At 41.6% G+C, this 13,838-nt stretch overlaps 1 protein-coding gene across 4 annotated transcripts in view; it reads left to right on the forward strand.

The window, feature by feature from the left end:
• Window positions 1–2,118: 2,118 nt before the first annotated feature.
• Window positions 2,119–13,838, forward strand: part of LOC124068792 (zinc finger protein 521-like) — a 90,034-nt gene continuing 78,314 nt past the window's right edge. The window contains exons 1-2 of one of the 4 annotated variants that reach the window (XM_046407276.1): window positions 2,119–2,282; window positions 10,023–10,079. Coding sequence is in view for 2 of the 4 variants with exons in the window: in XM_046407274.1 (XP_046263230.1) it covers window positions 2,941–2,980; window positions 10,023–10,079 (97 nt within the window). In the remaining 2 variants the exon portion in view is untranslated. The other 3 variants (XM_046407278.1, XM_046407274.1, XM_046407275.1) reach the window with 3 other exon arrangements.

A 13,838-nucleotide genomic window follows, 5' to 3' on the forward strand; every position in this document is an offset into this window, starting at 1 on the left:
TGATTCTCCTATCCATATTTATAAAGTTATCCCAGAGGGACGAGCCATGTCAGACGGTTTTTTGGAGCATCATGAGCAACATTCCTCACATGAGGTTTCTTCTACTTGAAGAAAAAAAAACAACAACTTCTGAGCAATAGTGTACTGTAACTTAGAGACTGAACTGTGCAAGCACCGAGTCAAGTCAAGCCTTTTCCCAGTTACTTTGTCACTAATGAAAGTAGCAAAGAGCCCTGGAGGACCGAAGAGCACTGTTTGTTTGTGTTTGAGAGAGCATTCGAGAGGTATGAGGCGGGGGGGAGGTAGCAAGGTGGTAAAACTTTGGGAGAGCCGCCTGACAGAGCGCTGAGAAGGGGGCGGGGGGACTTTGGAGCATTGTTAAGATTGAAGTTTTAAGGCAACTGAGACCTCCTGACAGATTCCAAGCACCTACAAATAGATGTTTCATATGTGTATGTTTACCAACTTTACTGTAGTTTGAGAGGGCTTTGAATTTACCAAAGCGCATCACGTCAATCTGTGTCATACTTTGTTTTATTGATCTTTTGCACACATTTTATGGCAGCGTGTGGGTGGGGAAATTATTTGAAAAAGAAAAAAAAAAAAAAAAAAAAAATGCAGGAAAAACGAAAAAAAAAATTACAAGATAAAAATCGAGCAAATAGAATGAAAAGCCTCAGCATCATATGTAGGTCATAAGTCCCCACTTATTATATTAAAGTCTCATATCTAGCACTGACTGGGGACAAACGATGCAAAATAACAAGGCCTCTTTAAAATAAGAGGCTCATAATGACAGCTAACAGATATCTCTTTTGTAGCTCTGAATTTTCTATTACATTTACATGACTTTCTGCTGGGTGATTACCTTAGATGTCTGTAACAGTATATGGCCTCATTATGAACTCCAAAGTAAAAGATGGGAATACCCTATAGAATAAGAGCAGCCTTATTATGTACTCACATCATTAACTTTTATAGTTATAGTTAACTTTTACAGGGAATTTTCTTTAACAAAGTTAGTTTCCGGCACAGTAAAGGCTATCAAAGGTTGCTGCTAATTTTCTTCTTCTACGCCAGCCCAAATTTGGGATTTGCCCTATCGACTGTTTCTCTCCTTCCCTAGGTGTGCAGCGAAAAATCTCGGCATCCTCTTCCATTTTGTGTCCGTGAATCAGTTCGGAATAGAAATGCGCTGAAAGTGGGAAAGGCATTTGTGTGACTGTGATTTTTAGATGGTGGGTGCCCCTGGTCGAGGCTACCTCCAGGCTGCGGAGGGGCAGAGAGCAGAGTGAGAAGCCCACTGCAGGACTCCTCTCTGGATCTCATTTTCACATAGCAGGGGTAGTGTGGGGCCTGGACATCCACATGCAGGCGAGGGGATATTCCAAATCAGCATTGTGGAAAAAGATAGAAAGAAAGAAAGAAAGGAGAGTGAGTTGTTTTTTTAAAAAAAAACAAACAAACAAACAAACAAAAAAAAACACATTAATAGACCTTTCAACTTAACCTTAAACTTTGCTGAATAAAATTTGCAAAGGTGCAAAATTACACTTGAAATGATTAGTAGGCCTATTGAAATGATAACATGAAAATAAAAACAAAAAAGACAAGAAAACAAATCTTAATATTTAACAGAAGGAGGCTACCTTGTTTGACTCGTTGTTTGTTTCGTTGCACATTGTTTGAAAAAAAATCAACATGTAGCCCAACTGACAACACTGACATCTCTTTATATTATTATGATTAATATTCAAATAATTAGATGAAGTACAATAATCTAATTGAGGTCGAGCACCGAGTAACGTGAAAAAGAAACACTTCCATCCGTAAATAAAACGATCATCCCAAAATCTGTGCGTGCCATTACATGTCATATATGTCAACAGCCACACTGAAAATGTCTTTCTGCTTAACCATTTCTACCAGAAGGGGGACCAGTCCGTCTGCCGTAGACGGAGAGTGGCCGACGGCGAGCTGAGGCAGAGGAGACGCCAGGGTGAGCAAGCCGACTTTGGGTTTAGAGTTCGACTCCGGATCCGGGGACCAGCAGATCCAGCATTCCGCATCTTGCCATGATCCCTAGGATTTTAATCATGCCTCTCTGTCTGTGTGTGAGTGCAGGCAGGCTGACAATGATTTCCTCAGTGATTACGTACAGAGCGAGTCCCTGCGGGGTAGGGGCCCCCTCTGGAGCCATCCTGATGGCTTTGGGGGCCTTGCTTCCATTTTCCATTATTATGTGGACTACCGGAGCGACAGCGCAGTCCAAGACCTTGCAGGTTTGTGATGAGGAGGGAGCTTCCATCTTCTCTCTGCTTCTTCATCCTCTTTTAAGGGCAATTTAGACGTAGACTTAGATCAGATTCCGAACCTAATTCATGATTAGCTGACTGGAGTGAGAAAAGGAAGAGTCTATAATAGTTTTGATGCTGTTAGGTGGATATGAAGTGAAAAGTGTTATTATCATTTTTCCTCCTTTTTTTTGGGTTTTGTTGCATTTTTTTTGCACTCTCACAGGAGGCGTTTTGCTGATGTCTTTCTCACGCGGATGCATTTGAGATGAGAGGCGAAAGGCAAATATTCCGCTTTTATTCCTAAACGAACATCATGCCTGCACGCGTGTGCGTTTTCCCGGAGAATGGAAGCGCATGACGGGATTACTGTATTCTCACACTTTTCCCGATACCCAGCTCAACTAAACCGAGTCGCCTATACCGATCGGGCTAATTGGATTTTATAACATCCACCTACTCATCACAAAATAACAGGCAACTCGTGTTTAGACCGCGCGGCAAGGGCTAAGTTCCATCCTTCTGTAATGCTAAAAAAGCTGCCGCAGCTTTGGTCAGCGAAATTTAGAGAGACTATACCTTTAGACTATCCCGTCTTAAACAAATTATCAGACACAAACTGAGCAACTTCAGCGTTTTCTGTAGGATGTCGCGCCGCAAGCAAGCTAAACCAAGATCACTGAAAGGTAAGTGATAAGCCTATTTTTAGATGGCTCACAGAACATTTTATTTTAAGGTGATGACAAGTCTAGACGAGCATGAACTGAACTTATCGCTCACTGAAATGTAAACTGTCTCTGCCCCTCTCTTTTTAAACGTATTTCTAAGTGTTCTTCCTGTTATGTTGCGCATGAAATCGACTGCATATACGTACTTGGCATCGGGGGGAAATAAAAGCTGGTCGGCTTCAGTTCAGACTGTATTGTAACCATAGTTAAAGTGCAAGGGCAGGGCATGGATAGTCTAGAGAGCGACAGAGCAGCGCGACGCTGGCAAACATCTGGATGTATTAAAGACGCTCCTGGTCGGAACTTAAGCCGTCTGATGGAATGGGGCGCAGAGTCACGTGATCAGCCCGTCTGAGAAACTAAGGAGGAAACATTTTATACGTTTGGGGAAAGGGAGGGCTGTGGTGTGTGTATGTGTGTGTGTGAATGCGTGTGTGTGTGTGTGCGCGCGCGCACAACAGTTAAAAGAGAAATTCGAGGTGAGCTTAGTGCTAATTGGACACGTCAATTAAAAAGTTGTAAACATCTGGATTTGTCATGTCTGCCCAAAGCTTGAAAACATCTTAACATTATGACGTTTTTGAATTCTTCTAAAATCTCAGCACAGCATGACACAGCAGATAATGTATATGATTTTAGTTGTTTTTCTCCTTTCTTGTTACTTTTTTCCCCTCTTGGAAAAAAAAAAAAAAACCCAACAAAAAACACTTGGCCTGGTGGTAATTCGATTGTGTATTTGTGTCTGTGCGTATGTGTGTGTGAGAGGGCGAGAGAGGGGGAGGGAGAGAGAAATAGAGACAGAGCAGCATGCTTGGACACACACACACACGTACACACACAGACACATTCACACACTACTTTTCTCTGTAGCATTTTGGTGGGGGAGCTGCCGGGGTTTGGAGGTTGAGCTCCAGTTCATCTGGCAGGCATTGTATTTTGCTCAGCAAATAATTGTCCACAATTTCACATTCCCAGCTTGTGGTCTGCGGACCCCTTTCTCTCTCCCCATTCGTTCTCGGAAGTCTTCATCTCAAAGGAAGATTACATGGTCTGCGGTAGTACATTCATGCAGTCACCATTTTAAATCAATACCCAGGAGAGGGTGGAAATGTGAGTGCATGCACATCTTAAAATTGTCACATTCTGTTTCCAGACCTCTGTTCACAGTAAACAGCTCTATACATAGATTTCCTATTTTCTAAGGCTAGATTGGCATCGACTGTTTTTTTTGTTAGTTGATCTGACACTTGCTACTCTCAAAAGACACATCATTTATATATAATCGTCTCCTGCCAGCATGCCTACATGCTACAAGTGTGTGTGTGTGTGTGTGTGTGTGTGTGTGTGTGTGTGTGTGTGCGAATTCAGAAGAACATCTGTCAAGATTTGTGTACGTCTATGTGTGCGGGAGAGAGAGAGAGACAGAGAGTGAGCAAATCAGTATGCAAATGAAGTCAGAGTGATGACACTGTTTGTTTTGTTATTGTCGCTAAAATTTAAATTGGAAAAAATGTAGTGCACAAAACATCCCGACTTTTATGTCTTCATCCTGACTGCTGAAGCAGAGCAGAAATGCAGATACGTCATAGATATTTCCCTGTTTTGGATCAGACCCAAAGAAGGCCAGGCAGATGTTATTTATTGTTCTTTGTCTATCTCTTTCCTCGGGGACAGAGATACACTTATACAGATGTCCACAATAACTTTCCCTGTCATTTTTTTTAAAATAGTTGACACTCTAGTCTTCTCTTTTGCTTGTGTAAGAAAAGGATTTGTCATTTTTATTTGCAAGCTTTTTTTAGTTGCTGTGAAAGACAAAAATGGCATCCCTAAATTTGTGTCACCACATTTATATATGTGCCTTCATGCGCCTGCATGTGTGCGAGCCTGCATCTGCATATGCTGTACGTTTTCATGAACAGACTGCGGTTACAGAGGTCAGGTTTCACTTTTATAGCTTGTCTTCTGCTGACTTGTGGCAGTGGTCAATATGGACAGGGCTTTTTTTTTTTTGCGCAGAAAGAACACTTTGTTCTGCGGATGAGAAAATAAACACAAGTGCCGTTGGTACATAGAGGGAAGGTAGAACGGGCATCAAGCGCGGCGTTTTAGGAACTGGCTATGGATAGTATGGACACGCACTGCATGTAGAGGAGATGAGAAAAACATGCAGTGACAGTTGGCATGCTTTTTTTTCCCCTTGTGTATCCGAACACACACACACACACACACACACACACACACGTCCTCAGTATTGGCTGCTTTTGGGAGTCAGAGGTTATGTTTTTGGTCCCATCGAGGAAAAGGGCAACATTACAAGTCCCGTTTCAATTAAGTCTGAGAGACAGATCCGGCTATGTTATTGCTTGGGGGAATAAATGGCACAGGACGAGACCATACATCATTCGCTTATATGCAAACACTTCACCCTAGCCACTGACATTTACTCAATCCTGAGCCTTCTACATTTCTCGACTGTAGGCACATTGTAATTTTGTTTTGATGTGCAGAGGCTTTGGGTCAGCACATTGCCTCAGTCAGTGGTGAGCAGCGGAGTAGGAGGATCTCACTCCAAATCCTGCATGTAGCGTGTGATGACTGCCACGTTGCCTGTCCTACAGCACTTCCTGAATAATGTGAGGCAGGGTTAATATTTTCATTTGGAGCACAAATGACCCTCCCCAAGCCTCAGTCCTGGTGTGTTTATTGGCCGAGCTGAAAGTTTCCAGGTCTGACATTCGCATACATTAATATATTTTCTGCGCCATTTACTTTATGTATAGCGGTTGTCATGAAATCAGCGCTGTGTCATGTACACCTTAAATATTTGATGTTTCTGAGGAGCTGAAAATTGCCGCCACATGAGTGAACTCAGGAGCTTTGCTTGGCTATGAAATGAAAGGAAATATTTTGCACTTTAAATGTAAAGCCTACAGAACAGGTCAATTTGTGAAAACCATGAAAAGCCTGCTAAAAATCAATTTAAAATCACGGACTGTTTAAAGTTAAAATTCCTCTGTTCAAGCGTAAAGACCTGAAGAACATTTTCATTTCCCTTCATGTCAGGAAAATGTGATTAAAACTGCTATTGAAATTAGAGCAGTCACAAAAATAAATACACATGTATTTTTTAAATCCATATTTGTCATAATTTAAAGCTTTCTCTTTTTGAACAAAAGACACTTGACCGTTATGCCCAGAGATGTATTTACCCCCCCCCCCCCTCCTTACAATCAATTAAACTTCATCAATCAAACTTTATTTGTTGCACTTTTTGAAGGATCAGAAGCACAGGCCCGTGCAACTAAAAAAGTTATGCTTAAGTATTTTTTTTGTCGGAGGATCTACTCAAACACTCATTCATTATTTCAGATACACACTGCATTCAGCATGATAGATGCTAAATTTAACAAAAGGCTCTACTTAATTTGATCAGTTCTAAATGCAGAAACATAATCTGTTGCACTCTCTCTTTTTTTTTATCCCTTGTTAAAATGTCTATTAACAGTCATTCTTAGTTTATAGGAGGCTGCAGTATTAAAGTCTGTTCGCAATTAATGATCTGTGGCATAACACCCATTAACACTTTTCTAATGTGACACAAAAATATGGTTAGTATTATCATTAAGGAAATTATGATGGAGCCATGGAAAAATCCCATTAGCACGGCTGTCAGTGCTCTTGACATGCGGCTCAGTGTGTTGGACTGGGTGTCGCGGGAGCTGGCCGATATCTCTTCTTACTCCATGGCATGTGTCTCTCTTGTTGTCATGGATTGTCTGCCACATGGAGAAAGAGTTCTGATTCAGAGACAATGATTGATTTCCACTGCTGGTGCAAATGAAGTGATACATTGCTCGTTTGCATCCATCTCATTTTCCTGTATGAATAGCATTAATATTTCTGGAAGCCGCATCTGAAATAATTGAATAATGAGATTATTGATTCATGGCATTTTTTTTTTCTTTTTTGCTACCAATGAAGTCCTTTTATTATTTATTTTTTTTAACAAGTGCTCTTGTGTTCTGCTTACAGTACATGGCAATATATGAAGGATTACAAATATTATGCAACGTGATTAACATGCTCCTCTATTGCAAATTATTTATGACACTAATCACCAGTTCAAATAATGCTCATTAAGAAAGTTATTCATGTGCAGTGTGTGTCCTCCTCCCTCCCTTCCCAGCCCTAATTGAGGAGGGTTGACCTCTTGACCTGAGCTAAATTGAGTTGTAGTCCCTGTGGCGAGCGTCTCCTTCCCGGTCAGTCAGAGCGGATTACACAGCCATTGTGTTCGCCACTGTATCGTCCAAGCTGGCTGTAACCAAGCAGATGAGTCACGCATATCCAGGAACACACTCAGGGCTTTTTTATTTCTGACAAATGCTACGAGATGCCCGTGCACACAAGCAAACACACACACAAATACGTGGAAATCTTTTGTGTAAAAATGTACAGTATTATACATGTATTATACACATACACACTCTCTTACACGACAGGAACTTCACATTCAGTTTGGTATGTTTTGCTTATTCATGTCTGTTAAATTGTTAGTTTAATACGTGTGTGATGAATCATAGTTTGTGCATGTGGAGATCAATCTAATGTTTTCATTTTTTGGAAATTGCAGCTTTCTTTTGCTCTTTTGCTTCCTTAGCTGCAGAAAAGTAATAAATGAATTCATTCCTGAAAAGGAAATGTCCTGTCCTGAGGATTGCCACTCTGAATATAATGCTTGTGTTCATTTTTTGTGTGTGACCAATGTGTTAATTAGTGGCCTTTAATGCTGTGCCACTTGTTGTGGGATTATGCTTTTCCTGCTCCGTGTTTTGAAAATCAAAGGAGCAGTGCTGAAATGGTCCCACGTGTGTTTCTTATTATATCAACAAAACCTAGGAGCACGATTACAGTTTGTCACTGACTGATACACTGTACCTTGTCAGACATTAATTAACTGATAGCGGTGATGAATTAACAATAATGTGGACTGACTTTTATTCTGTTAAAGTTATAGCCATTATGAGGTGATCATGAGCTTTAGAGTGCACTAATTAAAGCTGTCTCTCTATTTGTGTTTTGCTGTGTTATGATTGTTGATCAAATGTCCAGCTAGTACATCACAGGAGTTTGCCCTCACTTGACGGCTCACCCTCTATGATCGCTCCTAGCCAGCCATTAATTATCTAGCAGACAGGTGCAAATGAGAAAAGAATTTGCACTGTGATGGAAGTTGTTTACTTTAAATGACAAAACTTTTAATAAGTTCACAGTGGTGACAAATCACTGCAAACCGCCGTAATGTTTAAGTTCTTATGGCATTGTAAAATAGAATTTTCTGCCTGAACTCCCCCATCTCACCAACAGGGACGGTAATCAAAACAAAAACTCCAGCTCCCACCAACAATTTCTGATAGAACCATGGGGGATTTATTAGGACCCCCTATCCCTAGCCCATTTAAATGATCCTAGATGCAAGGCGCTCAACAGTGCTGGAGAAACTCATTAAACTCTCAGGGCGTCAGTCACTAAGGCCTCCTTTAACAGGACAAGGTTTCTGTGTTGGCTGATGCAGTCCTCTCTGGTGGCTCAGAGGGATATGCCTCCATGGTGTACAACTATGTCTATTCCATCACTTTTAATTGATGTAGCTAATTAATTGCCAGACCCATGACCATTTGTTTAGCATATTTTCTGTGTACAAGCAACTATAAGTGCTACTGAGGGAAATATTTCTGATCAGACCTCTCATATTTGAGTGAATAGTGGCATTTCTTCACAACGGCTATTTTGAATAAAAGCTTCTCATAGAAATTTCCTTGGGAATTCAGTTTCGGCTGGACAAGGCCTGACAACGAAACACAGTTGATCCGTCGTTTGCCATCTTCATAAGAAACAGCTCGACGCTTTCCTCTTCATTTTTCGCTGAGGTTTGACACCCTGCTTGACACTGACTCGTTCTCCCCTGAGGTAAAGGCTTCTGCCACCATAGGATCCTGCCTTAATTATGCAAAGTACAGGATATTTTGTGCGATTTTAAAAGTGCGCCAGTTTCTGCTTTGGCAGTCACTGCCACACTCCCCTACTGGGAGGTCCTGTCAGACTCCCCCCTTCCTTTTTGCCCAGAAAAATGAAAGGCTAGAAAGAAAAGACATAATGGAGAATGCATTTCAACTGCAGGGGTAGAACGCAGAGGCGTAAGAAGTCCTCAGTGAGACCCTCATTTTACATGGAACAGGTGGGAGACTCTTTTGTTCTCTTCCCGCTGTTAAAATCCATTTCATTTCTTGTACTTGACATGCCACGAGGAACTCTCACCAGTTCCAAAAAAGCTCCAATGTAAAAGGTTCCTACCTTTTACTAAACAGAAGTTGTGTTTTTCAAGGTCGATGCTGTTTGTCAGAAAGTCAGAAGTGGTTTAGTTGCCATGCACCTAATGAGCAGATCTGAGTGCCGATCATGCCGTCATTATTTTTTCAGCCATAATTTTAAAGAGCAAAAGCACTTAGCAGCAGGTACCACAATATATATTTCATAAATGCAAGTTTTCTTTGCATTTAAGTTTGGATCAGAGTGTGCTTGATGAAGGTCCATATTTATATCGAGTCCTACAAATCTTCTAATTTAGCAAACCGAGGCACTATACAACCTTCTCACTAATGCAGTGATCAAGGTGTTTCATACTTGGTCACTGTTGATGTTGGGAGGACGTTTCAGGGGAGACCTTCATAATTCATCAAGTCATTACCCAGTCCAATATGTTATTTACGTGGGTGGTTGTTTGCCTTGTTGCCAAACCTCATACATATGAAAGGCTTGCGTGGATTCCCAAACCACAGGTTGAGCTGTCGAAAGCTGTTGAAATCTCCTGGAGTTTCCATACAGAAAATCTCAATAGTAAATAATAAAAAAGAAGGAAATCTCAATATGTCTAACTTGTTTTTCACTGTTAACTGTTTCTTCTCCTCTTTTTCTCCCCTTTCTCTTTTTCTGGCAGTAGAAGACAATGTGACAGAGGACCAGCACAGTCCTGGGCAGACTGCCATTCCAAGCGGTAATGCTCCATTTCATATTTCATAATTTTCGGATGGAAAGTGGATCGTGTGTGTGTGTGTGTGTGTGTGTGTTGGTTTCAAAATGATATAAGGTCCTGTTTTTGAGGTTTTCTTACCGTGAACTGCATGGTAGCATGTGTGTTTATAAGAGAGCGCTGTAGCTCTATTTTTTTTGTTTGTGTATTTGTGTGCATGCATAGGTGCAGGTGTGCTTAAAGCTGTCTTTGTGGTTCTGAATGTTCCTGCCATTTTTTTAGACTCTTTGTTTCCCAATCCTCTGTATGATGTAGAATAGAGCTACTCAGATGAATGTGTCCTGTCTCCACGCGTGCCATTCACAGTGGCCCTCCAGGAACAGAGTGGTAATTCAGGTCAGCCTAGCAGAAAGCCCCCTATGAATGAAGCCTGCTCCTGATGCACCACACTGTATATTTTCATTTCATTTGTCTCTGGTAAAGGTTAAGTCTCAGGCGTGGTTATTTTAAACCTGATATGGATGGTTTTGCCCAGCAGGCTAGGGACCCTGGATACTCCTAGGTTGCCACATTAGTCCAGCATTTACTCACAGCTTTCTGAGTACTCCTGTGTAAAATACAGATACAACTGATCCTGGTTTTTCTTAGCTGCTTATGCCTACAGTATTATTATTTTTTTTGCCTTTTTGTCTTGGTGATCTCTCTGCAAACCCATACTTTAGCATCTAGTGGGTATTAAGAGAAAAGCAGACTAATGCATCTCAGACATCTTGCAGCACAGAAAGTGCCATGTCTGACCTTTGGTTTCATTCATCATCCCTCTTATGTGTTTCCAATTGAGCCCTTAGTGTGTAATGGATCAGATATGCCAGTAAACATTTTTGTGACATTTTTGTTCATCTCTGGAAAAAAAAAAAAAAAAAAAAAAAGCAGAGCAATACCTATCTGCTGCTGAGTTAATGTGTATCGATGGGTATTGGTGGGTGGTTCTGTGGAAAGAAACTGCCTCCTTAGCCCCTCTAACCCCAGCATCAAGGGATGAAGGACTGGGCATAAAAGGCAGACTTGCCTCGGAGACCTCCTGTCATCCAGAGCCAAAGTAGAGCTAATGAGTGTGCCTGATTACAACGACCCCCTCAGACACACGAATCTCCCCTCTCCCCATCCCTCCACCACCTCTATCTCTAGAGTGAGGGGAGACAGCCGCCACATGATCGATGTCTGCCTGTGGAGAAATCAGGAGGGCGCACAAATTAATTTCTCACTTTCCTCATTTGACTTCATCTGACTGATTTGTTTTTTAACCCCCTCTCAGGATGCAGTTTGATGAATGGTCAATGGGAAAAGTGTTGTTTGTGGCGGCAAACTTTAAGGACGTTTGGAGATTTCTCTTGTCACCTCCAACTTATATACACTTATATACTATACCGCCACTTGTGTGTCACCAGATATTAACTGTAGCAGCAGTATTTCATCCTCAGGGTTGGTTATGGCCCAAACAAGCTCTTTTTAACGTCAAATTGAAAAGCTGTGAAAAACCTTACCTGCTTTTCATGCATTTGCCACGTTGACGGACACGGCCACAATAGCCATTAGACTCCTGACAAGCCAAGGGTTTAATCAGACATGGTGTCAAGATCTGCCTCATGAGTAGACCCCCAGTTGTGCTCTTCTGTGACTCTGCAAGCATTCTGCAGACCCCGCATCCTGTTTCTCATTCATGTTTGATATGTGGCAAAGGCAAAGGAGAAATGCTAACAAAAGAGGCCCTCTAAAAGATAGGCAGTATTATGCATAGTATAGAGGGCCAGGAACAGTATGATATCTGAGATTTAATGAGGCAGTGCTCTTTTTTACACAGAGTGTGTCGAGCAGGCTTAAGATCTGCAGCTTGGCTTTACCACTGCGCTGCCTGTGTGTAATTATAACCACATGCTCCGTGCTTTTTCTTCTCTCTTATATATACATACCTTTCTTTTTTTCTTTCTTTCTTTTCTTGCTCTTGGCTATGTCACATTGAGGCCGTTTTTTGGATGAGGGTTTCAGCTCTGTCAAAGTGGAGTGGACTGAGGCAAATAGAAGTGTTATAGAGATCTGAAGGGGTGTCTGGGTGGCAAGGTGGCGTAGTGTAGAGTAGTGTAGCGTAGTGGTGCGGCGTCTGAGACTCGGCTCTGGCTGAGGTTGAGGCTGCCCACAGATCAATGTACTGCAGGGCTCACTACAGCAGGAAGAGGAAAGGACTCTTTCACTTCACCACTTCAGAAAATCATATTCTCTATTATTCATTTCCTTTGATGTTTTACTGCACTAATGGCATAGCAAGGCGCTCCGTTCAATATTATCACACCCTGTGAGAGCCAGTGAGACAGAGTGAGGGAAAGAAAGAGAGCATTTGGTGTGTTCAAATGTTGTTTCTCATTCAAATGCTTTGATTTCCATTCTTCTTTGTATGCTCCTGTCTTTTTTTTTTGGTGCAGAGTTTTAATGGTGGTTGATACTGTCTGTATACCTGTGATTATGCATTCTGCTTCCTTCATGCACTGATCTCTGCGCTGTCTTCATCATTCGTGCTTACTCCTCCGGTAATTGTTTGGCACCTTTTCTCTCTGTCTGCTACTTTAATCTTTATCTCAGCACACATCATAAAACTTTCATAAATATACTGCATGTTTTTTTTGTTCTGTTTTTTTTTTGTAACATATATAACAAGGTAGGAAACATTTTCTGTCAGCTTTCTGTCACTTTGAGCTTGTAATGTGTTTAGCCTTTCTAGAGAAATGGCTTTTGACAAACAGCCTCTGCTAATCCACTTTCAAATTTCAGTGCATCATGCATCAAAATATTAAATCGCAATTAGTCCTTAATATGAATCTTGGGGACTTGAAGCAGATAAATCCAATTGCATGCACCAACCATATGAAGACAGACCCCCCACCCCCCCACCAACCACCTCCACAACCCCCAATGCAAATTCTTGACAATCGTTAACAATCTGGCAAGTGTCAAGCTCACAGCCTTGTCGTTGGATCATGACATTCTTTAATGATGGGGCATCAGTGAATGTGACGGTCTAAGTGGAGAGCCCCAAATCCCAACCACACAGAGGAGGATACACTCGGAGGCACATGTGGCATTAGAATGTAGTGTGACCTATATATGGTGAGTGCTCGGCAAAAGTTTTAGATTTTTAAATAATGAGGTGCCGGCAACCGTGTGAAGGTTATTCAATCTTAATGTCCTCCTATTTCTGACAGCCTCCCTCACTCTGATAAAGGAGCGTACTCACCTTTGATCAGGCCCGCCGACATGTGTCGACAGAAGCTGCTCGCTGGTTAAAATAAATTCTTAATTCGAACTTGGGGGTGGGTGGTTGTAGGGTGGGTTATAGGGAGGGGGCATCATAGGATCAGGATCTCTGGGAAATGATGGGGAAATGAGGAGATGGGTGAGCTTGTAATGATGTTTTCGACACCAAGGTCTTTCATTGCACAAAGACAGACTCAGGATAAACCCTGATGGAGCTAGACATACTGTATCCACAGGCAAGTAAGAACATAGCCCTCAGTGATTTCACACTTTTTGTGCTCAGTGTTTTGGGGCTGTATTTGAATGAATTTCAGTATAAAACACTGACATCTATCACATGTTGCATTTCAAAAATTACTTTGTACCCAACAACAACTTTTCCTTGTTCTAGGCGCTCAGTATTTTATTTAATCTTTAAACTGGGGTTAGACATGAAATCTCCAGTGAGGTTAAAAGCAGGGTTCATGGAGTTAACTT

Source organism: Scatophagus argus, chromosome 13 (assembly GCF_020382885.2).
Source record: "Scatophagus argus isolate fScaArg1 chromosome 13, fScaArg1.pri, whole genome shotgun sequence".
Lineage (NCBI taxonomy): Eukaryota > Metazoa > Chordata > Actinopteri > Scatophagidae > Scatophagus > Scatophagus argus.